Source organism: Colius striatus, chromosome W (assembly GCF_028858725.1).
Source record: "Colius striatus isolate bColStr4 chromosome W, bColStr4.1.hap1, whole genome shotgun sequence".
Classification (NCBI taxonomy): Eukaryota; Metazoa; Chordata; class Aves; order Coliiformes; family Coliidae; genus Colius; species Colius striatus.
Genome location: NC_084789.1, coordinates 7742545 through 7767089, shown reverse-complemented (window position 1 = coordinate 7767089; position 24545 = coordinate 7742545). Strand labels below are relative to the sequence as shown.

Sequence of the window (24545 nt, the reverse complement as noted above, 5' to 3'; positions counted from 1 at the left end):
TACAACCAGCCCTTTAAGACCACCTGCCCCCCACTCCTTCCCTCTTCCCGGGCTCAGAGCCCTGATCCTGGTGTCCTTACCTCTTTTCCCCCTGAATGGCTCTGGGGGGCAGGGAATGAGGGTTCCATTCAGTCTTTTCCTGATGGTTCCTGCTGATTGTATCTCCTCAAGGTGCACGGACTCCTCACCAAGTCCCTCATGCTAGGCAGTTCTGAACAGACTGATCTGAAGGTTCATCCTGGGGGCTGCAGCTCCTCTCCTTCTCCTGTATGGATCTCTGCAGCCTGCAGGCACTCCAGCACAGCCTGTGCCATGGCCGCCTCCTCACATAGTCTCCTGCTTGTCCGGGCACACTCACCCAGAGCTGCTGGTGACTGTCAGTCCTATCATTGCCTTCCGTGGGTTGCATGGGAACAACTTGCATTCTCACCATGGGTTGCAGAGGGATCTGCAATCTGGTGCTCCTCCTTCCTTCCTCCTTCTAGCATTTCATTGTTGACAGTAAAAATAGCCCTGGGCAGAGGAAATGCTACTGTCCCTGTAAGCAGTTCTTGAAACATCCTCCTTTGTTCTTTTCCTTATCTTACTAATATCTAGGGGTTTTTTTCCCCTTTTGAGAGAAATTCCTGTGTTCCATGCTCCTGACAGACACTTGCTGAGCTATTTCCTCTAAGTTTCCATCATAAAGTTTTCCTTAACTACCCTTGATTAAATAGGGCTGTTTATTAAATTGCCTGGTTCTAAGAAAAAAATAACATCTGGTCTGGCAGCATATACTTGACTTACCATCCATTGAACACATTCAGTAAATGCCTTAGTTTAATAAAATTGTGGTCATTGTGCCCTGGCTGAGTGCCAGATGTCCACCAAGTCGGTCTATCACTCCCCCTCCTAAACTGGATGGGTGAGAAAGAAATATAATGAGAGGTTCAGGAGTTGCAATAAGTATAGGGAGATCACTCAGAAGCTAGCATCACAGGCAAAACAAACTCAAATTGGGAAGAAATGGTTTGACTTATTAATGAACAATCAGAACAGAGCAGGGAAATTGAGAAATAAAATCAAATATTAAAACATCTCCCCCCATCCTTCCTTCTTCCCAAGACTCTCCTTCCTTCCTCCTCAGTGGTGTAGGAGAATGGGGGATGGAGGTTATGATCAGTTCATTACAGATGGACTTTGCTGCTGCTTCTTCTCAGGGAGAGGCCTCCTCACACTTCTCACTGCTACAGTATGGGGTCCTTCCCATGGGAGATAGTCCTCCATGAACTTCTCCAACATGGATCCTTCCATGGACTACAGTTCTTCCCATGCTGCCCCAATGTGGATCATCCATGGAGATAACAGTCCTTCAGGAAAAGACTGCTCCAACGTGAGTCCCCCACAGGATCACAAGTCCTGCCAGCAAACCTGCTCTGATGTGGGCTTCTCAAACACTAATTGGCAGGGCCTTGGTCAGCAGCAGGTGCATCTTACAATTGACTGCCTTTAGCCCTATCAGATACAGGGGAAGCTTCTAACAGCTCTTTTGTTTAAAGAAGCCACTCATACAGCCCTCCACTACCAAAACCTGGCCACACAAAACCATTACAATAATCAAATATAACTAAGGAGATTTCTCCAAACCATCTTGCTTGCACACATTATTGTAATGTAAATGGTGCCTTGATTCTAGCTCTGAAAAAAAAGTGTTACTTGATGACTATACAGGTTCTGGAACATTTCTTCTCTCCCCCCAGCCTTTCATAGAATCATAGAATGGTAGGGTTGGAAGGGACCTTTTAAATCATTGAATCATAGAATCATAGAATGGTAGGGGTTGGAAGGGACCTTTAGAGATCATCTAGTCCAACCCCCCTGCCAAGGCAGTCCACCTAGATCAGATCACACAGGAAGCGGATCTTGAAGACCTCCAAGGAAGGAGACTCCACAACCTCCCTGGGCAGCCTGTTCCAGTGCTCCGTCACCCTCACAGTAAAATATTTTTTTCTTATGTTTAACTGGAACTTTTTGTGTTCCAGCTTCATCCCATTACCCCTTGTCCTATTGTTAGATACAATAGAAAAAAAGGGATGTCCCAAACTCCTGACATCCACTATTTAGATATTTGTAATGAGATCCCCCCTCAGTCACCTCTTCTCTAGACTAAATAGCCCCAGTTCCTGCAGCCTTTCCTTGTATGAAAGATGTTCCAGTCCCTGATCATCTTGATGGCCCTGCACTGGACTCTCTCCAGAAGTTTTCTGTCCCTCTTGAGCTGGGGAGCCCAAAACTGGACACAGTATTCCAGATGAGGCCTCACCAGGGCAGAGTAGAGGGGAAGCAGAACCTCCCTCAACCTGCTAGCCACACTCTTCTTGATGCATCCCAGAATGCCATTGGCCTTCTTGGCTATGAGGGCACATTGCTGCTTCATGTTTAGTTTATTGTCAACCAGGAATCCCACGTCTCTATCCGCACAGCTGCTCTCCAGCAGGTCAACTCCCAGCCTGTACTAGTGCATGGAGTTGTTCCTCCCAGATGCAGGACTCTACACTTGTCCTTGTTGGACCTCATGAGATCCTCTCTGCCCAACTCTCATTGCTTTCATTAGACTGCACTGTAGTCCTTCTAGATTAACTATTTTCTCACAGTTGGTCATAAATATTTTGAAATACCAAGAATAAAACAAAACCCCAAAATAGTGTAAGTATCAGTGAAAACAAGTAGTATAATACATAACTTGAAATACTTTAGGATGTAAAAATTAAGTATTAGTTTTTGATGTCTCTGAAGAACAAAGGAGACTCCATTATGGTCATAGTGCCATAGAAGTTCCGAATTTGTTGTTCTGATTGGAAATTATAGTGCCAGTTGATTTTAGCAAGCATTACAGAATCACAGAATCACAGAATGGTAGGGATTAGAAGGTACATTTAGTCCAAACCTGCTGCTGAAGCAGTTTTCCCTGACAAGTTGTCATGGTTTGGCCCAGCTAGCACAGCAGCACCATGACAGTCTCTCGCTTGGTGCATCCCATTCACCCCCACTCTCGTTAGGATGACAGAGGCCCCAGCGAAATGGGAGTAAAAAGATGAGCAAGGTTGTTGTGGATTAAGACAAGGGCAGGCAGGGCTTGCTGCCAATTACGGTTCCGGACAAAACAGACTCCAGTACTCAACTTAGAGAGGAAAGTAGGAAAGTTTATTCTACTGCCTACAAGAAATAGAACAGAATAAAAGCAAAAAGGGAGTAGGATGATGAGAAAATTACAACCAGCACTTTAAGATCTCCCTCCCCCATCCCTCCTTTCTTCCTGGGCCCAGCTCACTACTCCCAGTATTTCTAATTCCTCCCCATTCAACGACCCAGGGGGGCAGGGAATGGGGGATGTGATCAGTCTCTCACAGATGGTCTCTGCCGTTTCTTTCTTCTCAGAGGAGGACAACTCCTCACATTCTTCCCCTGCTCTGATATGGAGTCCCTCCCATGGGACACAGTCCTTAACGAACTTCTCTGGTGTGGGTTCTTCCCAGCAGCTACGGCTTCTGCCAATAGAGGATCCCTCACATAGGATGCAGTCCTTGGTGAATATCTCTGGCATGGATTCTTTGCCACGGTTGCAGCTCCTGCAGATACAGGGTCCCTCCCTCGGGGCATGACCTCTTCTGGGCATAATCTTAATGAGCTTCTGTGTCGTGGGTTTCTCCCCACAGTTACAGCTTCTGTGCATATTAGATCCCTCCCACAGGACAAAGCCTACTCTGGCCATAGTTGCTACCCCTGGCTCAGGATTCTCAGCAAAATGAGTCTCTGTCCCTGATTCGGGGTTTCTAGCAAAATGAGTCTCTGCCCCTGGTCCAGGGTCATTATCAAAATCAGTCTCTGTCCTTGATGTGGGGTCTTTAGCAAAATGCAAACAGATCTCAGCTTCACCAGTCCTCTCCGTAGAATGCAGCAGAGTCTCTGCTCCAGCACACCTCCTCCTCTCTTTCCTCACTGACCTTGGAGTCCGCATGGTTGTTTCTGTCACTCTTCCCACTCCTTGCACCACTAACAGCCAGAAAAGAAGAAGGGCCAGAAGAAGAAAGAAACAGGAAGAAGAAACAGGAAGAAGCCTCCTCTTCCAGCTTCTTCTTAAAAAATGATCGTGGAGGCATCTAATTGGCTCCGCCCCAGAAATGGATTTGGCTCAGAGCTGGGTCAAACCATGACACAAGTGACACAGGAATGTATCCAGACAGCTCTTGAAAATCTCCAGAGTAGACTCCAAAATCTCCCTGGGCAGCCTTTTCTAGTGCTTCGTTATAGGATATTATGATTAAATGTTAAAATTATCATCTGGGTATATAAACTCATTTTTATCATTTGATTGTTTTATTGTAACACATGCCATGGTATAAAGCTTGCTGGTCTTGAAACATTGTCTTTTTTTTTTTAATTACTGCAAAATCGAGATTCTTCATTTTAGAAAAGCTAATGAGTATTATTTACTTGTGTATTTTGAGCTATATCAATTTGAAAGTCCAAGTTATTACATAGGACCAAACATCCACTATGTTCAATGCCTAATAAAATATTATAACCCATAATAAGGGTAATGATCTAAGTCATTATAAACATGAAGGAAAGAATGACATAAGGTTCATAAATTAAGTGAAAAGTTTAATTTAAATGAAAAAATTAATTGGTTAATGAGGCCTGTATATTTTCTAAATGCAAATAGTTGAGTTAAATTAATGCTGTTCATTTGACTTTTTCTTAATCCCTTCACAAATTGTATTTTTTTTACTTTTATTACTTTTTCATCATAACACTCTACATATTGTTGTCCAATTATAAATTTCATGTCTTAAAATACAAACGAGCTCAGAATTTCAAGCTTCAGCCAGAGTTTCAGTGGATTTAAAATCAACACAAAACCTTTATAGGACTTTTGTGTATAGAACCACCTGGGCTGACATTTTTTTTGTCATGTTTAAAGTTTTGTAACATACATATACAGTTGTGATTTAACCCTAGCCAGCAACTAAGCACAGTTTGCTCACTCCTCCCCCCTTTCCAGTGAGATGGAGAATAGGGAAAAAAGTAAACCTTGTGAGTTGAGATAAAAACAGATTAACAGGACAGCAAAGGAAGAGAAAATAAAAATAACAACAACAATAATAATAAAAATAAAAGTAATTGCTCACCATCTGCTGACCAATGTCCAGCCTGTCCCTGATCAGTGATTCCCACCCCCTGACCATCTCCCACCAGTTTATATGTATGCATGGTATGGAATATCCTTTTGGCCAGTTTGGGTCAGCTATCCTGACTGTTCCCCCTCCCAACTTCTTGTGCACCTCCAGCCTACTCACTGACAGGACATGAGAAGCTGAAAAGTCCTTAAAAAAGCACTACTTGGTAACAACTAAACCATCAGTGTGTTATCAACATTATTCTCACACTAAATCCACAACACAGCACTGTACCAGCTACTAGGAAGAAAATTAATTCTATCCCAGCTGAAACCAGGACAACAGTATACAAAATAAATAGCTTCTAAATAAAAATCTAGCTTTGACTCTAGTATTTTAAAAGTTATGACAGTTTTTATAAATTACTATATAACAAATTAATACTTGAATGAGATCTTCCTCTCATCTCTTCTATTCTTTTCATACTTTTCTCCACCTCTCTCCAGATGGGACTGAAAACATTTTCCATGAAGTGAGTCAAAGTTAATTACTCATTTGTTTGACATAATGAAACATTATTTTGTGTTGAGGCAAAGGTTGTTTGCAAATCTTAAGTTTGGTTATAGCAACTATACACTCTTTTCTACAATGATGTTTCCCTCATCTAAACAATCCAAATAAATAACTGCTACTTCTTTTTTTTTTTTTTTTTTTTTTCCTGAAGTCGAACAACTTATCCTTACACAGAAACCCAGATGTATAGCCAAAACACTGGAGGAAATTACTTCGATACTCAAGGAAGTTCTGCACAGTCAACAACAGTGGTCTCCTCTCATAGTATGGTGGGCACTGGAGGGATTCAAATGGGTGTTGCAGGAGGACAGCTCATTAGCAGCTCAGGAGGGACCTATCTGATTGGTAATTCAATGGAAAATTCTGGTCATTCAGTGACTCATACAACACGGGCCTCCCCAGCTACAGTAAGTACTGCAGAACTATGTTAAATCTTTGGGGATAGTTTCTTAGTCATTATGATGTTCCTGTGTGCTGACATATTTCTGTAGCAAAAAGCATCTTATATTGACAGAATCAGTAATACATGGATTTGTCTTGCAAACATTTACATTTAGTTTAACTTTGTGCATGTGAACAATATTGAGTGTGTGCTGTAGTAGTTTAATCCCAGCCAAAAACTAAGCACCATGCAGCCACTGTCTCACTTCCCCCCAGTGGGATGGGGTAGAGAATTGGTAAAGTGAGAAAACTTGTGGGTTGAGATAAAAACAGTTTAATAATTTAAAAAAATAAATAACACCACCACCAATAATAACAATAGCAATAACAATAAAAATTTATAAAAAAGATAAAAAAATAACAGAGAGAAAAATAAAACCAAATAAAGACAAGGTGCATCTGCTCCAGCGTGGCCTTACCTACAACCACAATCCCTTCAGAAGTACCCTGCTCCAACACAGCCTTACCCATGGCTGCAGTCCCTCCAGGGGTGTACTTCCTCTGTTGTGGATTTATCAACGGCCACATGCTCTAATGTGCTCCAGCATGATCTCATGCACAGCCAGTGCTGCTTCAAGGTGTATCTACTGCAGCATGGACTTATCCTTGGGTCACAATCCCTTCAAAGGTATACCTGCTGTGGCATGGACATAACCACAGCTACAGATGCTTTGGAGTGTCCTGCTCCCATGTGGACTCATTCATAGGTCACAGTCCCTTTGACCCAAGTTCACACTGGAGTTCCAGCTTGTCCAGCACAGCAGCATAGAAAGAGCAGCAATGTCCTGGCCGTTTTCCAGCCCAGGCACATCACCATTGCTCTTATCAAAATCTTCCCAGCTCAATAGAGTAAGATGATCAGCAGTACAGTAAGGAGTGGAAGGAAAAGACAGTCACTAACAAGCCCTAGACTCTATTATACAGTGAGGCCAACAAGACCCATGGCAAGCACAGTTAATAGCTAAACCGTAATAACAGATATAAATTTAATCTAGCACATTCCAATAAAATCTGTTGCTATCTCAAACCCTTTGATCCCCATGTTGAGTGCCAGAAAGGACTGTCATGGTTTAACTCCATCCAGCAACTGAGCACCATGTAGCCACTTGTTTACTTTGTCCCCAAGTGATATGGGGTAGAGAATAGGGAGAAAAAGTAAAGACAGTTTAATAAGACAGCAAAGGAAGAGACGATAATAGCAATAACAATAATAATAATAATTCAGAGAACTCGTGAGTTCAGATAAAAAGTGTAATAATTTTTTAAAAGAAATTATAATAATAGTAATAATAATAAGGAAAACCTGCCTGGATGCGTTCCTGTGAGATATGATCTAGGTAGACCTGCTTTGACAGAGGGATTGGACCAGATGATCTCTAAAGGCACCTTCCAACCCCTACCATTCTATGATTCTATAAAAAGAAAAAAATAACAGAGACCAAAAAAAAATCCCAAGACAAATGATGCAAATGAAAACAATTGCTCACCACCAACCGATACCTAGATAGCGGCCCTCCCTGTTAACCTCCTCCTCTAATTTTATTGCTGAGCATGATGTCATATAGTATGGAATGGAATGGAATATACCTTTGATCAGTTGGGGTCAAGTGTCCCAAATGTGTCCCCTCCAACATTTTGTGCACCCCTAGTCTACTCACGGGTAGGATGGTGGGAAAAGGCATTGACTCTGGGGAAGCACTGCTCAACAGTAACTAAAACATCCCTGTGTTATCAACACTGTTTCCAGCACAAATCCAAAACTTCATACTAGCTACTATGAAGAAAATTAACTCTGTTGCAGCAAAAAACAGCACAGTGTACTAGGGATACTTGCATGAACAAGTATAAATTCATAGGACTGGGGCCTGAAATAGCTTCTTTAGGAGCTATTTTCTTTCTTTCTGAAAAACAAAAAAAATATTACTGAGACAATTTATATGTAATATAAACTTTAAATAAAATAGCTCATCATAGAGATGTTTGACTTCATTTATGTTTTGACTATATTATTGTTGGATTTGTATCTTATTTTGTGATATTTATTGCTTGGTCAGAATAAGAATATATTATCTTAGTTCATTGTCATTTACTGTAGTTCTCAATTACATTTCAAGATCAACTCATTGTAGAAATGTCTGAAGGCATGGAAAAATGCCTTCTGTTATAATCATGACACTTTATACCATAAAAACGTAACCATGAGGACAAATATGTTCCTTTCCCTCAAGGAATTACAGGGTTGTAAAGCGGTCTATACTAATTCTAGCTTTCCTGGATAGCCTTATTGAACACTTACCAAACCTTTGATGACATTCTGACCTAGTAGTATTTAAAAACAATGTGCAAGAGAGTTTTTGACACTCTCAGTAATAAGAATTGAAAATTGTCATGAATGGATTGATAGCAAGGTATAAGATGATTAAAGAGCATTTTTTTAAAATAGGATTTTTTAGTAGGGTTTTTTTTTTGTCCAAAAGTTTACAAAAATTAAAGAATTTTACTTTTGGAGAACAGTGTAATGAGTAAAGAATTATTAAAAAATATCAAAGAGGAAAAGCAACACTTCATCTTATTTCTTAACTGCATAATCAGGTAAAAATATTTACACCCATTTGAAAAACATTTCATGGAACATGATTACAAAGTGCAGACAGAATGAGAGTGGCTTTATCTATGCAAAAGCAACATATCTTCTAAAGTGGTAAAAATTTGAAAAGTAATGTTTCTTTAAAATATTTAAATGGCAAAAATATTCCTGTCATGTTAGTTATTATGAAATGTTTTATATTGAAATATCTCCTTTATCTCATCTTTTCATATTTTTTCTCCCCCTGTCCAGATGAGGAGGGGGAGTATTTGACAGGTTTAGTGGACACCTGGAGGCCAGCCAAGGTCAACCCACCATAATTTCACAGGCAAACCAGACTCTTGGGGAGATTATTGTAATTTGTTGCCAATTAAACAGAGTGGGATAATGAGGACTAAGAATACATCTAAAATCACCTTCCTACCACCTCTCCCTTCTTCCCAGGCTCAAATTCACTCTCAACTATTCTACCTCCTCCCCCTGAGCAGTGCAGGGGGATGGAGAATGGGGGATACTGTGAGTTCATAAGGCTTTCTCTCTGCCTCTTCTTCCTCCTCATGCTCTTCCCCAGCTTCAGTGTGGGGTCCCACTCACAGGAGACAATCTTTCACAACCTTCTGCAACAGGGCCTATCGGCCCTTATCCCATGGACTAATCTCATGGGATAAGATCCTAGGAGGTAGAAGTGCCCAAGAGAGCTGGTCAATCTTCAAGTACCACTTCCTCCAAGCCCAGAATCAGTGTGTCCCAATGCGCAAGAAAGGAGGAAAACAAGGTAGCAGGCCTCCATGGATGAGCAAGGATCTGCTGGGACAATTCAAGCAGAAAGCAGCCATCTATGAGAGGTGGAAACAGGGACTGACTTCTTGGGAAAAGTATAGGAACATTGCCAGAGCATGCAAGGGTGCAACTAGGAAGGCTAAAGCCCTTCTAGAAATAAATTTAGCCAGGAAAGTTAAGGAAAGTAATAAAGTGTTTTTCAACTACATCAGCAGTAAAAGGAAGATGAAGGGGAATGTGTGCCCACTACTAAACACAGAGGGTGCCCTGGTGACAGAGGATGCACAGAAGGCTGAACTAATGAATGTCTTCTTTGCTTCGGTCTTCTTGACCAAGGCCAACCCTCGGAAAGCTCAGTCCAGCAAGGATGGTAGAATGGCCTAGACAGCAGAGCTCTGGCCCTGGGTGGAAGAGGAAGAGGTTAAAGAGTTGTTGGCCAAGCTTAAAGTTCATAAGTCAATGGAACCTGATGGGATGCATCCGAGAGTGCTGAGGGAGCTGGCTGATATGATTACTAAGCTGTTCTCCATCAATGTTGATCAGACCAATTTCGCTCCAGTCTTCAAAAAGAGCAGGAAGTATGACCCAGGAAAATAAAGGTCGATCAGCCTCACCTCCATCCCTGGAAAGGTGATGGAACAACTCATCCTGAATGTCATCACAAAATATATGAAGGAAAAGATGGTTATCAGGGCGAGTCAACATGGATTCACCAAGAGGAAATCCTGTTTGACCAACCTGATAGTCTTCTATGAGTGCATAATCGGCTGGCAGAGAGGAGAGCAGCGGATGTCATCTACCTTGACTTCAGCAAGGCTTTTAACTCTGTCTCCCATAACATTCTCATCAGAAAGCTCAGACAGTGTGGCTTGGATGAGTGGACGGTGAGGTGGATCAAGAACTGGCTGAATGACAGACCCCAAAGAGTGGTGATCAATAGAGCTGAGTCGTTGGAGGCCTGTGGCCAGTGGGGTTCCACAGGGATCGGTTCTGAGGCCAGTCTTGTTCAACATCTTCATCAACAACCTTGATGAGAGGACAGAGTGTACCCTCAGCAAGTTCATTGATGACACCAAACCGGGAGGACTGGCCGATTCACCAGAAGGCTGTGCTGCCATTCAGTGGGAGCTTGACCGGCTTGAGAGATGGGCAGAGAGGAACCTCATTAGGTTCAACAAGTGCAGAGTCATGCACCTGGGAAGGAAAAGCCCCATACATCAGTACAGGCTGGGAGTTGACCTGCTGGAGAGCAGCTCTGCGGACAGAGACCTGGGAGTCCTGGTTGACAATAAACTAAAGATGAAGCAGCAATGTGCACTCATGGCCAAGAAGACCAATGGCATCTGGGATGCATCAAGAAGAGTATGACCAGCAGGTTGAGGGAGGTTCTGCTTCCCCTCTACTCTGCCCTGGCGAGGCCTCATCTGGAGACCTGTGTCCAGTTCTGGGATCCCCAGCTCAAGAGGGACAGAGAACTTCTGGAGAGCGTCCAGCACAGGGCCACCAAGATGATCTGGGGACTGGAACATCTTTCATACGAGGAAAGGCTGCGGAAACTGGGGCTGTTTAGTCTAGAGAAGTAGAGACTGAGAGTGGATCTTATTAATATTTACAAATATCTAAATGGTGGATGTCAGGAGGTTGGGACATCCCTTTTTTTCTATAGTATCTAGCAACGGGACAAGGGGAAATAAGATGAAGCTGGAATACAAAAAGTTCCATTTAAACATAAGAAAAAACAGTTTTACTGTGAGGATGACGGAGCACTGGAACAGACTGCCCAGGGAAGTTGTGGAGTCTCCTTCCTTGGAGGTCTTCAAGACCCACCTGGATGTGTTCCTATGAAACCTGATCTAGGTGGATTGCCTTGTCAGGGGGATTGGACTAGATGATCTCTAAAGGTCCCTTCCAACCCCTAACATTCTATTATTCTACGATTCTAGAGGTCCGTCCCACATGCTGTAATTCTTCAAGAACTGCTCCCACATGGATCTTTTCCATGGGGTTCAGTCCTTAGGAAACAGACTGATCCAGCATGGATCCCCCCCAAGGCCACAAGTCCTTTCAGAAAACCTGCTCCAGTATGGGCTCTTCTCCACAGACTTCATCTTCCTTCAGGGCACATCCACCTGTTCTGACTTGGGGTCCTTCACAGGCTGCAGGTAGATATCTGCTCCACCCTGCATCTCCACGGGTTGCAGGAGAACAACCTGCATCACCGTGATCGTCTCCACAGGCTGCAGGGGAATCTCTGCACCAACATGTGGAGCTCCTCCTCCCCCTCTTTTTTTACTGACCTTGATATCTTCAGGGCAGCTTCTCTCACATATTCTCAATCGGCTCTCCTAGTTGCCATTGTGCAGCATTTTTAACCCTTTCTTAAACATGTCGAGTTGGAGGCCTGTGGCCAGTGGAGTTCCACAGGGATCAATTCTGGGACCAGTCTTGTTCAACATCTTCATCAGCGACCTGGATGAGGGGACAGAGTGATTCTATGATTCTATGTCATCACAGAGTCACTAGCAACGTTGCTGATTGGCTCAGCTTTGACCAGTGTCGGGTCTATCTTGGAGCCAGCTGGAACTGGCTCTGTCTGACATGGGACAACTTCTGGTATGTCCTCTCAGAAGCCATCCCTGCACTCCCCATGTCTACTAAAACCTTGCCACATAAAGCTAATACACTCTTATGGAAATTTTCAGTAGAGAAATATAACAGAAATCAAGTTGAAATGTTGTTGGAATTAAAATACATTCAAGTGTATTATTTTCATTATTAAAAATTTGCTAAAGGAACACAATGACTTTTATGTTTCAGAGGTATTCAAAATTTGATATTTGAGACAGCTCTGAATCTGTCTGTTCCTTTTTTTTTCTGTGAAAATGTGTAAAGTAGGTCAAACATGACTAGCCACTGACTGCTATCATAGCAGTCCAATTCTCAGTGGCATGGTGTTAGCACTTTTCTAGAGGACTGGATTCCCATATGTCTAATAAAATAGCCAGTTTGTCCTAAAGGTGTCAGTTCATCTCTTGCCAACTCTGTTATCTGTTTTGTTTCTTAATCCTGTTTTCCTGATGGGTGTAACTCCTGTGGAAGTATTGATTCAAAGTCAGAGCTTCCAAACCCCCTTGCTTTCTAACATTCCTCACTGTGAGTTGGAAGTTAGGTGTGGCTAGGTAAGGATTCTGAAATAAAGACTCAATAACAATGGAGTTGTTATTAAGCAGATATTCTTTAATGCAGCACTGGATGCATGGGGGATCCTTCCACCAAACGTGCATACTGTATGGAACAAACTGAGAAGTATATATACAGAAGATATGTGATTATGCATTCTGTTCCTGAGAAGTAGTTTACATATTCATTTGTTTTCCAAGAAATAATTTACATTTGTGTCAGTCTAGTCCCGCATGCATGCTAAGCCTATTAGGGTCTTCTGGTGGTCCTTTACTTCATCCTTGAGTCTTCTTCACATTGTTCTTTGGTTGACTTCTGGTTCTTCTCTTCCTTATGTTTGCTGACAAAGAACTGTTTCTTGCAGGCTGATCTGCCATGTGGACATCTGGCTTCTTTAGTATTCAAGGATCCTTACATTTCACTCTCTAAAACTCCATCTAAGCTTATACATAAGGTTTCACTCTACAAGCAGACACAGTTTACAAGTTAACTAATTTGGATTAGAGTTTGGTTAATGCTTTCTTTCAGTATATGGGTCTTCCTATGTGTTTTTTTACAAGTGGAGTCTGCCTGTTCTAGAAATCCTTAGGAAACTTGACAAGGCTTTGGGGAGATAGAGTCTGTACCATATATGGCAGATCAACTACAGGGCAGCTCGATGGTTTAGAATCTCAAATGTATGAGAAAGATGAGGTATATACAAGCTACTACTTGCTTTATAAAAAGGGATTGGATCCAAGAGAAAGAGTGGAATTGATAATTTGACTAGCCATTTGAAACATCTATCAAGGATGTTGTGATTTTAAACCCAGACAACAACTAAGCATCACACAGTCACTTGCTCACCTTTCCACCCCTCCCAGTGGGATGGTGAGGAAAATTGGGGAAAAAAAAGTAAAATTTGTGAGTTGAGATAGGAACAGTTTATTAACCAAAAAAAAAAACCCCAATAACTATAACAATAATAAAAATAATAATAATAGTGATGAAAATAAATATAACACAAAGAGAAATAAAACCCAAGAGGAAAATAAAATCAAAACCAAGTAATGGGAGCAGTGATCTGCCCCTCCCATCCAACTATACCCAGTCTATATACTGAGCATGATGTCATATGATATGGAATATCTCTTTGGTCAGCTTGGATTGGCTGTTTCAGCTGTGTCCCCTCCCAGCTTCTTGTGCACCCCCAGCCTACTTGCTGGCAGGGCAGTGTGAGAAGCCTAAAAGGCCTGGATGCTGTGCAACTAAATTATCCCTGTATTATCAACATTCTGTGTAAAACCAAAACATAGCCCTGTCGCAGTTACTAGGAAGAAAATTAAGTATGTCCCAGTTGAAACTAGTGATGCCGTGAAGAAGTCAGTCAGGACTCAATAGCCAATGAGACTATTAAGCAGGTATTCTTTATTGCAGTGCTGGGGAACACAGGGGATTTCTCCACCAAATGTGCCCACCTCAGCCTTTTGATTTTCAGCTTATATTTACAGCAAACATGAATACTCATCACATTTCCAGGAAAGGGCCCACCCATAGTCCTGTCTTGGTCCACCCAAGTTACACCTCTGTCTTGTTTCTTTTGGTGTCTTCTTGCTTCCTTCAGTGGTCATTAGGGATCGCTGTTGGATTAAGATCCAAACTTTCCTTGTGATATATCTTTATTCCTGGGTCCTTGGACAGGATGAAAACTGGCCTAAAACCTCTGCCATCCCAGATAACAGTTTTGTTTAGGGCTAGACAGACCTTGTAATTATCAGTGGTGTACAATGTCCAAATGTTCAAGTGTAGAACTAACATAATAGCTTAGACTTAGGCAAGAGGAAGTAATCTAATATAAACTCCAAACTTTTTGAATTTTTACCAAGTCATGGATGTTATGTAGGCTTCTTTTCATTAGATCATCAGTGTTCTTACTGAAGTGACCAGCACTGTTCCAGTAATTCATTATTTCTCTCTTATTCCCCTTTGAATATCAACTACCTCCCACTGTTTGTGCATCTACTCCAATGCGAACACTTCTAAAGCTTTTCTGAGTTCTTTTAAAGTTGATATATAGAAAATATCAGGCATATTTTACATATTTTTATAATCTTTTTGTGTATATGTCCAAAACTTCTTTTTATTCCCCTCAAAATCTTAAAACTTTTTTTCTTCTATCTTTCAATTACTTTTTCATTCTCTTGAGCAAAATTCAATATAACCTAGTAAAAGCTCTACTACAGTTCCTTAGTCTGTGAGGACTTTTGAGAGAATCGCATTCTTCTGGCTGTAAATGTTGGAGCTGTGATATCTCTTTATATGGTCACTGATGATTCATTTTCAAATCATTGCTTCTAGGCAAATTTGTCTGCCAAATTCCACCCTCTGACACTAATACTTCTTCAGAGGACAGTAACATTTGTATAAATGCACTGTTTTGAACTATAAGTGGAAAGCACTCTGGAGTTCTTATCCATTTATCATATAACACAATTATTATAGTGATGTGTATAGACCTTGTTTTAAGATTGTCAATGAGAAAGTAACAATTGTTACAAGAAAAAGTTATAACAACAAAAAAAGTTATCACTAGTACTCAAGATTTAATTAGCTATGCTGAACTTATTTTTTTAAATATACATTTGATGAATTAGTAATTTCTTCTTTATGATGAAGAATTTCATCACTTGATGAAAACTTCTTTAGTATTTCACTTGGTTTAAAGCTACAACGGCAACATTTTTTACAGAGATAAAGTTAAAAGATGCTAAAGATATAGTAGATAAAAATAAAAGGAAACAGATAAAGTTAAAAATGTGTAGAGACATGGACTTCTTTTGGACATAAGGCCGCAAATGTCTTGAAGTTTATCACCAAAAGCAGCCTGTTTTACTGTCAGTGAAGAGGAGTTTAGAAATGCAAATAAATATAGATAATGAATTGGAGGATGTACATGTTACTTTCAGTACTTCAGAGATAAACTTCTGAGGATTTTTTTTTCTTTCTGTCCTGACCTCCTCAGAGCAACTTATTTTGTGTCAGTTACTTGAATCATGAAGGAAGTAGTATTTCTTTGCCATCGACTTTTAGGAAGGCAGTTTTTAAAAGTGAATTTTGTATTGTGTTGTGCTGTTGTATATACTGTAAAGGCATCTGAGACATTAATGTTTATATTAGTCTAATAAAATGACAATGGACAATAAGACTTAAACTAACAGGAACAGTTAATAAGATTACATAAAAAACTGAACATTGTAGGATTTAGTTGATATGTAATAATTACAGCTTTGAATTTATTATCCACATAAAATTTATACTCTTTTTAACCATTAATGACTATGGCAGCTAATAAATTAGTATCTTAGGTGGTAAACTGAGTGAATTGGTGTAGAAATCTAAAATCACAATTCCCATAATTATCATGCTGTAATTTCCCCCCATGTTTATATTGATATGTACACTGATAATTATATGCATTAGTCATTAGTAATGCAGATATATTTAACATGGTTTAGTTGGGATTGCTGTGAAAACAACTTTTATCAGTTATCAGTCAAAACATTTTAATAAATGATGTCTTTCCATATTGAATTAGCATTTTAAAAAGAAGAAATGCATGACTGATCACACATTCAAACAGATGTGGGAGGTTTTTTTTGTCATTTAGCACTCCAGTTGTAAATGTGCCTGTAACTTCTGACTTCTTGACCTTAGAAATAAAAGAAATGAAATTAATTAATCTCTATATGTGTATAATATAATTTTAAATGTTAAATTTATTTTCATAACTTTTCCCAAAGTGTCAAGACTACAATTTAAAAAAAAAAACAAAACACCACCACTAGTAAGGATAATCCCTATTTAATTTGGGATATATGCTTAAATGCTACTCTGAATAAAGGTGAACTTAAGATCATGCTCATTTTTTTCCAGAGGTAAAGTCTAAGTTCCTAGCCCTAACTTTGAACTTAAAAGACTGAAGGAACAGATTCTGCACTTGAATAACTTGCCATTTAAGTATCTGGCACATCCCGCACATGCAGGGGCCTGTTTCACATAGAACATTTTGAAAGCCTGAGGATCCAAACCTACCAGAAGCTTGAGATTTTAAAAAATAAAATACATTGGAATGAGAGAGAACCCAGAGGTAGCTGGGAATTTTCAAAATGAGCAAGACAAATGATTCACTGTCTGGAAAATCTACCTTGAAGTTAAGCCCAGAGAAGATTAATTGATGCTTTGCCGATGGCTAGGCGCCTGTATGGGGAAAAGTTTTCTGATAGTAAAGAGATATTTCGGTAACAGGTAAAGCTCAAAGTGCAACTCATTAAAATTTAGACAAAAAATACTGTACAATATGTTTAATATTGTAAATAATTATCGTTGGAGCTGTTTACACTAGAATATTTCTCATTTAATATTTTGACCTAAGAGTATTTTCCATTGCAGCAAGAAAATAATCTGAATTTAATATTATTTTTTTAATATTAAAGTATATTTTCTTACATACCAATCAAATATTTGTATGCTTTTATAAAAATGTAGGCTTATATTTCTAATATTAGACAGTTGTAAGAAAGATTTCTTTTTTCATTAAGTATTACTACAGTAAAAATACTATTTGATCATCTTAGAAAAAGGGGAAAACAAATTGTATTTATGCAGTATTTGAAATATAAGCTGAAATATTTTCTAGTTTTGCGCTGTATATTGAATGAACTCATTTTAGTAGTGTAATTTATCAGCATAAAATCTTTGGATAATTCTGTAATAATTAAAGAAGGATAGGGAACAATTATTTTGAAACTGTCTATAGAGGGAATAAGTGATTTTAAATATGCAGATGCTTTTCCATTGCTTTTGTGTTTTTTCCATTCAATGTGTCTAATTATATGCCTTCTTTTACTGTGTCTATCACTTTCAATGTTTTTGCTATTCTAGCTCTGCAACTAAACTTCAGCTAGATTGTAATTTTATTTTTAATGCTGTCATAGAGTTAATCAAAAGATATTTTAATATGGGGGAAGAATGGGAATGGATATGGTTTTCTTTGCACAATTGTATTAGGAGCAATACTGCTATATAATTAGTGCTATATAATACCTTTGAAAAGTATTAATCTCAATCCATCTGATTTTTTTTTCTTTTTTAAAAGATGGATCTTTCTGTCTGTGTAAACCTCCAATTTTCATTTACTTTGAGAGTTCTGGATATTCAAAGAATGCTCTGACAGGCTGTAGGGGTGATATCCTGTCCAATGAAACTAATTTGAGAAAACCAACTGAATGACTGAGATTTTACTCCATGGTTGCAGAGAGCAGAAATTTTATTTCTAATTGACATTCAGAGTGTTCACAAGTCTTTTTTAAATATTTGGAGGAAGAAACATTGAGACCTTTCTTAGTATTTTATTCTGAGATTTTTTTTTTTTCCCTTTATTGAAAACATTGTTCTTTCTGTAATTTTTACTGTTTGCAATGTAGCTTACTGCTAAATCCAATTCTCTGATTTCATGAACAGTGAGGAAGGTAAATTGGACTTTGAAAATGGGATCCTGCAGTACATACGCAAGTAAAATGCCTCCCTGACTTCACTGAGGAGGTTTGCCTTCATGGGGACTTCAGGATGAGGCCTTTAAGTAGATAATATCCCTTAGCTCTTACTGAACTAGATATTTCTGTTGAACTTTAGGCAATCTGTCAGAATTTTTCCAATCAGCCTTTTTTACTGTCTTGTCTTGAGTCATTTTTTAATGACATCTATTATCAGATTGAAATGGCGATTGAGACACTGCAAAAATCTGATGGTCTTTCTACTCACAGAAGCTCGCTTCTCAACAGCCATGTAAGTTGTCATTTCTTTCATGAAAGCTAATCTCTTGTTGGTTCTGCATGCTTAACCTGCCTCTAAATGTTTGGTTTATGTTATTGACGCTTTTTACTTTTAATCTTTCCATTTTACTTTCATGTAATCTACATCTTCTGTCACTATATTTTGTCAGATTAAGTGTCATGATATATTGTAGAGAGCCTTGCTTTTCTAGGTTCGGTATTGTGGTAACATTTGCCCGTTCTGCAGATCCTCATGTCGTGGTTTTGCCTAGCTAGCACAGAAGCACCATGGTGCCCCCCATTCACCCCCACTCTCCTTAGGATGGCGGAGGCCCCAGTAAAATGGGAGGAAAAAGATAACCAAGGTTGTTGTGGATTGAGGCAAGGGCAGGGAGGGCTCGATGCCAATTTACGGTTCTGGGCAAAACAGACTCCAGTACTCGACTTAGAGAGGAAAGTAGAAAAGTTTATTCTACTACCTACAAGAAACAGAACAGAATACAAGCAAAAAGGGAGTAGGATGATGAGAAAATTACAAAAAGCACTTTAAGATCTCCCTCCCCTATCCGTCCTTTCTTCCCCGGCCCAGCTCACTGCTCCCAATATCTCTACCTCCTCCCCATTCAACGGCTCAGGGGGGCAGGGAATGGGGGATGTGATCAGTCTCTCACAGATGGTCTCTGCTGCTGCTCTCTTCTCAGATGAGGACAACTCCTCACATTCTTCCCCTGCTCTGATATGGAGTCCCTCCCATGGGACACAGTCCTTAACGAACTTCTCTGGCGTGGGTTCTTCCCCACGGTTGCAGCTTCTGCAGATACAGAGTCCCTCTCTTGGGACACGGCCACCACTGGCCATAGTTTTAATGAGCTGCTTTGTTGTGGGTTCCTCCCCACAGTTACAGCTTCTGTGAATATGGAGTCCCTCACATGGGACACAGCCTCCTCTGGCCATAGTTACTGCCCCTGGCATGGGATCTTTAATTAAGAGAATCACTGCCCCTGATTCGGGATCTTTAGCAAAATGACTCTCTGCCCCTTGTGCGGAGTCTTCTTTAGCAAAATGCAAACAAATCACTGCTTCACCAGTCCTCTCCACAGGATGCAGGGGAGTCTCTGCTCATCTCCTCCTCTCTCCCCTCACTAACCTTGGAGTCCGCATGTTTGTTTCTCTCACTTTTCACACTCCTTGCACCACCACCGGCCGGAAAAGAAGTGCCTGAAGAAGAAAGAAACAGAAAGAAGCCTTCTCTTCTGGCTTCTTCTTAAAAAGTGGTTGTGGAGGCGTCTAATTGGCTCAGCCCCAGAAATGGGTCTGGCTCAGAGCTGGGGAGAGTTTCAAGCAACTTCTTACAGAAGCCGTCTTTACAGCCCCTTCCCCCTTACCAGAAATGGATGTCATGTCAAACCATGACACATGTAAATATAAAACTAATAATCAAATGATTCTCAAATAATCTGAGTTTGACATTTTAAAATAACTTTCTACTGTTTATGTACCTGATATAACAATGTAGGAGCAGGTGAAGGGGAAAAGAAGCAGCACACACTTTGAAAAAAAAATTCTTTAGATTTCTTTTAAAAGATTTCTATTATTCTGAACAAGTTTATTATAACATAAGGATTCTGAAGATCCATTTGATCAAATAAAAAAAATTAAAACAATCTGTTATCCTCTAATATGTTTTAATCTTCTGCCTCTTGTTTTGTTCTATCTTTGCAAATCTTGTAGTTAGGAATTTTCCATAAGAGAAAGCTGAAAATGTTTGCATATAAAGATAGTTGCAAATATAGTGGTAAAGCAATTAAATATAACCTTTACATAAAGGAGAAAGGCTCAAAGTTTAATCTTCAGTATGTTTTTAAACAGTGCTAGCCTTTCCTCACAGTGTTAGGACTTCTTCAACCCAGATTAGCAGGTGATCAGGGGAAATCTAAGAATTAATGAACACATTTAGGTACTGGTTTCTTCTGTTTAGGACCCTCCCTTCATCCTTTTCTGGGGAAAAAAAAATTCACTTCAGCTCCTCTCTTCCAAAGCCCCTGTGTTTCTAGGAAAGTACTTATTTCCTTGATTTCTCCTACCCTGAGCAACCTGAGGATCAATTTGCCCTGTGTGTGTAATTCCCTTTGATAAAAAAAATAAGATTATTAGTTTTAAAAAGCATCCTGAAGAGATGACAAGTACAAAATACATAGCAAAGGTCCCTAACCCTCAGTAGATTTTCATAGTAATAGGAATCTCTCTAAGGAGCAAGCCAGTCTGCCTTCACTTGGCTGTCATGGACCTGCTTGCAATGAAGATGATGTCACCAGACTCCTGAAGGGACAGACAGCTGTGTTAGTGCTGTCTGCCCAATCAAATAATGGAATGAAAAGCAAGGCAATAACTGTTTCACCTTTTCCCTCCACCTTGGATAGAGTGAGCAAAGTCCCAGCAGTACCTTCCTCTAAACCACACTGCTCCTCTGTTTGGCTCAGCTAAAAGGCTCTGGCTCTGAGCTAGTGTAAATCACTCCTGTGGCATTTTTTTTTTGATAAGAGGTGTGTATGATGGAGGTTGTTTTGTTTGGGGTTTTTTTTAAGAAAAAATTCCAACCTTCTCAATTCTAGTATTGGTGCAGAAATGGTGTGACACAACTGTCAGCAGAGGAATACCTCCTGTTGATACCCAGAGGTGACTGAGATGCTCAAGTTTGCCCTATATTGTACCTGCAACTTGCACGTGCATATGGTAAAGGGTTTCTCAGTAACTATTCTTGAGGATTCTATTTGAAGAGGAGATTGAGGGGTGATCTCATTAATGTTTACAAATATGTAAAGTGCGGGTGTCAGGAGGATGGAGCCAGGCTCTTCTCAATGATAGGATAAGTGGCAGTGGGTATAAACTGGAATATAAGAGGTTCCAAAGAAACACAAGGAAGATCTGTGAGGATGACGGGGCACTGGAATGGGCTGCCTAAGTGGGTTGTGGAGTCTTCTTCTCTGGGGACATTCAAAACCCACCTGGACAAGTTCCTATGTGACCTACTCTAGGTGGTCCTGCTCTGTCAGGACTAGATAATCTTTCGAGGTTCCTTCCAACCCTTAAGATTCTGTGATTTCCTGAAATGTTATGTAAATAAAATGGCTTTTTCTTCAGTTGGTATAAATAGTTTTGTGGGATTTAAGGTTGTTAAATTTCTATACACACTGCATCCTTTTTGCTTCTCAGCCTTACTAACAAACATAAATTTATATACTTTTTCAGATTCTTGTATTCCTTTACCACATAAATGTAAATATTGATTGTCATATGAATATATGAGTATATTGGGTGGAGGCTATATACATTTTGATTTGTTGACATCCTCTCCCTCTAAGAATGTAGTAATATGGAGGTGAAAACCAAAATTGTTTTGACAAAGTTTATCATCATGGTAGAAGAAAACAGCAGGAGCCAGTATAATTTCATGGAAAAGAATTTGCTTTGCTTAGAAAATGCTAAAATTGGGTGAGGGAAGTTGAATTCTGCAAAATGTGAAGAAAGACTTGTAGATTATTTTGGACATTTTGAAAATAACAGTTTCAATGTTAAGACAAGCTAGAAAACTAAATTTTTTTTAATATAATGAAATGGATGTTTTTCAAAATGCCAAAAATCTGTCTTAAAGTTTAGATATAGAAAGATATAAAAACTTATAAGTCTGCCTTGAATCTGACAATGAATTCAAGAATCTTCACACTGAAAACAATAAGAATCAAAGGACAAGCTTTTCTATATCAGAAAACTATATTCCCCTATTTCCTGTGCCATGCACTAGTTAAAAAATCATGGAGCAGATCCTCCTGGAAGATATATCGAAACATATGGAAGACAGGGAGTTGATTAGAGACAGCCAAAATGGCTTCACAAAGGGCAAATCATGCCTGAATTAATCTAGTGGCCTTCTAGGATGACGTGACTATATCAGTTGACAAGGGAAAAGCTACAAATGCTATCTACATGGACTTTTTTAAGGCCTTTGACACAATCCCCCACACCATTCTTGCTGCTAAATTGGAGAGAGATGGGTTTGATGGATGGACTGTGAGATGGATAAGGAATTGGCTGGATGGCTACAGTTGAAAGAATATCTGTCAAATACAGATCATTAGTAAAATGCACTTAAATAAATTCTAATAAATTATAATTAATCTGGAAAAAAAATTTAATGCTTTATTTACAAGTTAAGTGGGAAATCATAGAATCATAGAATGTTAGGAGTTGAAAGGGACCTTTAGAGATCATCTAGTCCAACCCCCCTGCCAAGACAGTCCACCTAGATCAGGTTGCATAGGAACGCATCCAGGCGGGTCTTGAAGACCTCCAAGGAAGGAGACTCCACAACCTCCCTGGGCAGTCTGTTCCAGTGCTCTGTCACCCTCACAGTAAAACAGTTTTTTCTTATGTTTAAATGGAACTTTTTGTGTTCCAGCTTCATCCCATTTCCCCTTGTCCTGTTGCTAGATACAATAGAAAAAAGGGATGCCCCAACCTCCTGACACCCACCATTTAGATATTTGTAAATATTGATAAGATCCACTCTCAGTCATCTCTTTTCTAGACTAAAAAGATCAAGATCCTGCAGCTTTTTCTCATATGAAAGATCTTCCAGTCCCCTGACCATCTTGATGGCCCTGCACTGGAGGGCACATTGCTGGCTCATGTTTAGTTCATTATCAACCAGGACTCCCAGGTCTCTCTCTGCAGAGCTGCTCTCCAGCCTGTACTGGTACATGGGATTGTTCCTGCCCAGGTGCAGGACTCTGCACTTGCCCTTCTTGAACCTCATGAGGTTCCTCTCTACTGAACTCTCAAGTCGGTCGAGATCCCACTGAATGGCAGCACAGCCTTCTTGGTGAATCAACCAGTCCAATTTGGTGTCATCAGCGAATTTGCTGAGGGTACACTCTGTCCCCTCATCCAGGTGGTTGATGATGTTGAACAAGATTGGCCCCAGAACTGATCCCTATGGAACTCCAATGGCCACAGGCCTCCAAGTCGATTCTGTGCCATTGATCACCACCCTCTGGGCTCTGTCATTCAGCCAGCTATCAAACCACTCATCCAAGCCACATTGTCTGAGCTTTCTGATGAGGATGTTATGGGACACCGTGTCAAAAGCCTTCCTGAAGTCAAGGTAGATGACATCCAGCTCTCCTAGACACTTCTACCTTCTAGAATCTTATCCCATGAGATCCATCCAAGCAGGTCTTTCAAGAGGCCAAAATCAGCTCTCCTGAAATCCAGGGTCACGATCCTGCTTTGTGTCCTGCCTCTTCCACACAGGATCTTGAACTCTACCATCTCATGATTAATGCAGCCGAGGTTGCCTCCAACCTTCACATCCCCAACCAGATCCTCCTTATTTGTCAGTACCAGGTCCAGCATCACACCCCTCCTCATTGGTTCCTCAATCACATGTGACAGGAAGTTGTTGTCAACAATCTGTAGGAACCTCCTGGACTGTGTGTGCTTGACTGTGTGGCTTTCCCAGCAAATATCAGGGAGGTTGAAGTCCCAATTTGGTCAATCATTTTTTTCTTTGTGAGGTAAAACAGAAGTAGCTCACATTCCATAATGTAATTTGTATAGAAAGCTTGAACAATATAATTAAGATATTCTTAGATAATTAGTAAAATGGTTTTGTTAATACAGTTAAGTAAAGGTAAAAGTTTACAATAATATTTTTCCTAGGTCTTGTTTCAGAATTGTAAATTCTCAAGGTAAAATACATTGTTAATGTTAAGATTTTTAATAATGCATTTATATCTACAAATTGATATAAGGACAATTAACTATATTGTTATGTTTATTTATTTAAAATGCAACACTATCTGCATCCATCTTGGAACCAGTTGTTTCTCCTGCATCTTTACATAGAGCTCTTGTTTAGAAACCTTAGTTTGATAGGTCTGATGATGTTTTCTGTAAGAAAGTAAACATGAAGATGGTTTTTGAAAGGTCTGGAATAAATGATTTACTTTTTTATTT

General features: G+C 39.9%; 1 protein-coding gene across 3 annotated transcripts in view; it reads left to right on the top strand.

Moving 5' to 3' along the window:
* LOC133628493 (transcription factor RFX3-like) overlaps positions 1–24545 on the top strand; it is a 153037-nt gene that overhangs the window by 92099 nt on the left and 36393 nt on the right. For 2 of the 3 annotated variants that reach the window (XM_062016725.1, XM_062016724.1), the window contains one exon: positions 5884–6139. In XM_062016725.1, coding sequence (XP_061872709.1) covers positions 5884–6139 — 256 coding nt within the window. Of the gene's footprint in view, positions 1–5883; positions 6140–18468; positions 18544–24545 lie in introns of all 3 variants that reach the window. The other variant, XM_062016726.1, reaches the window with a different exon arrangement.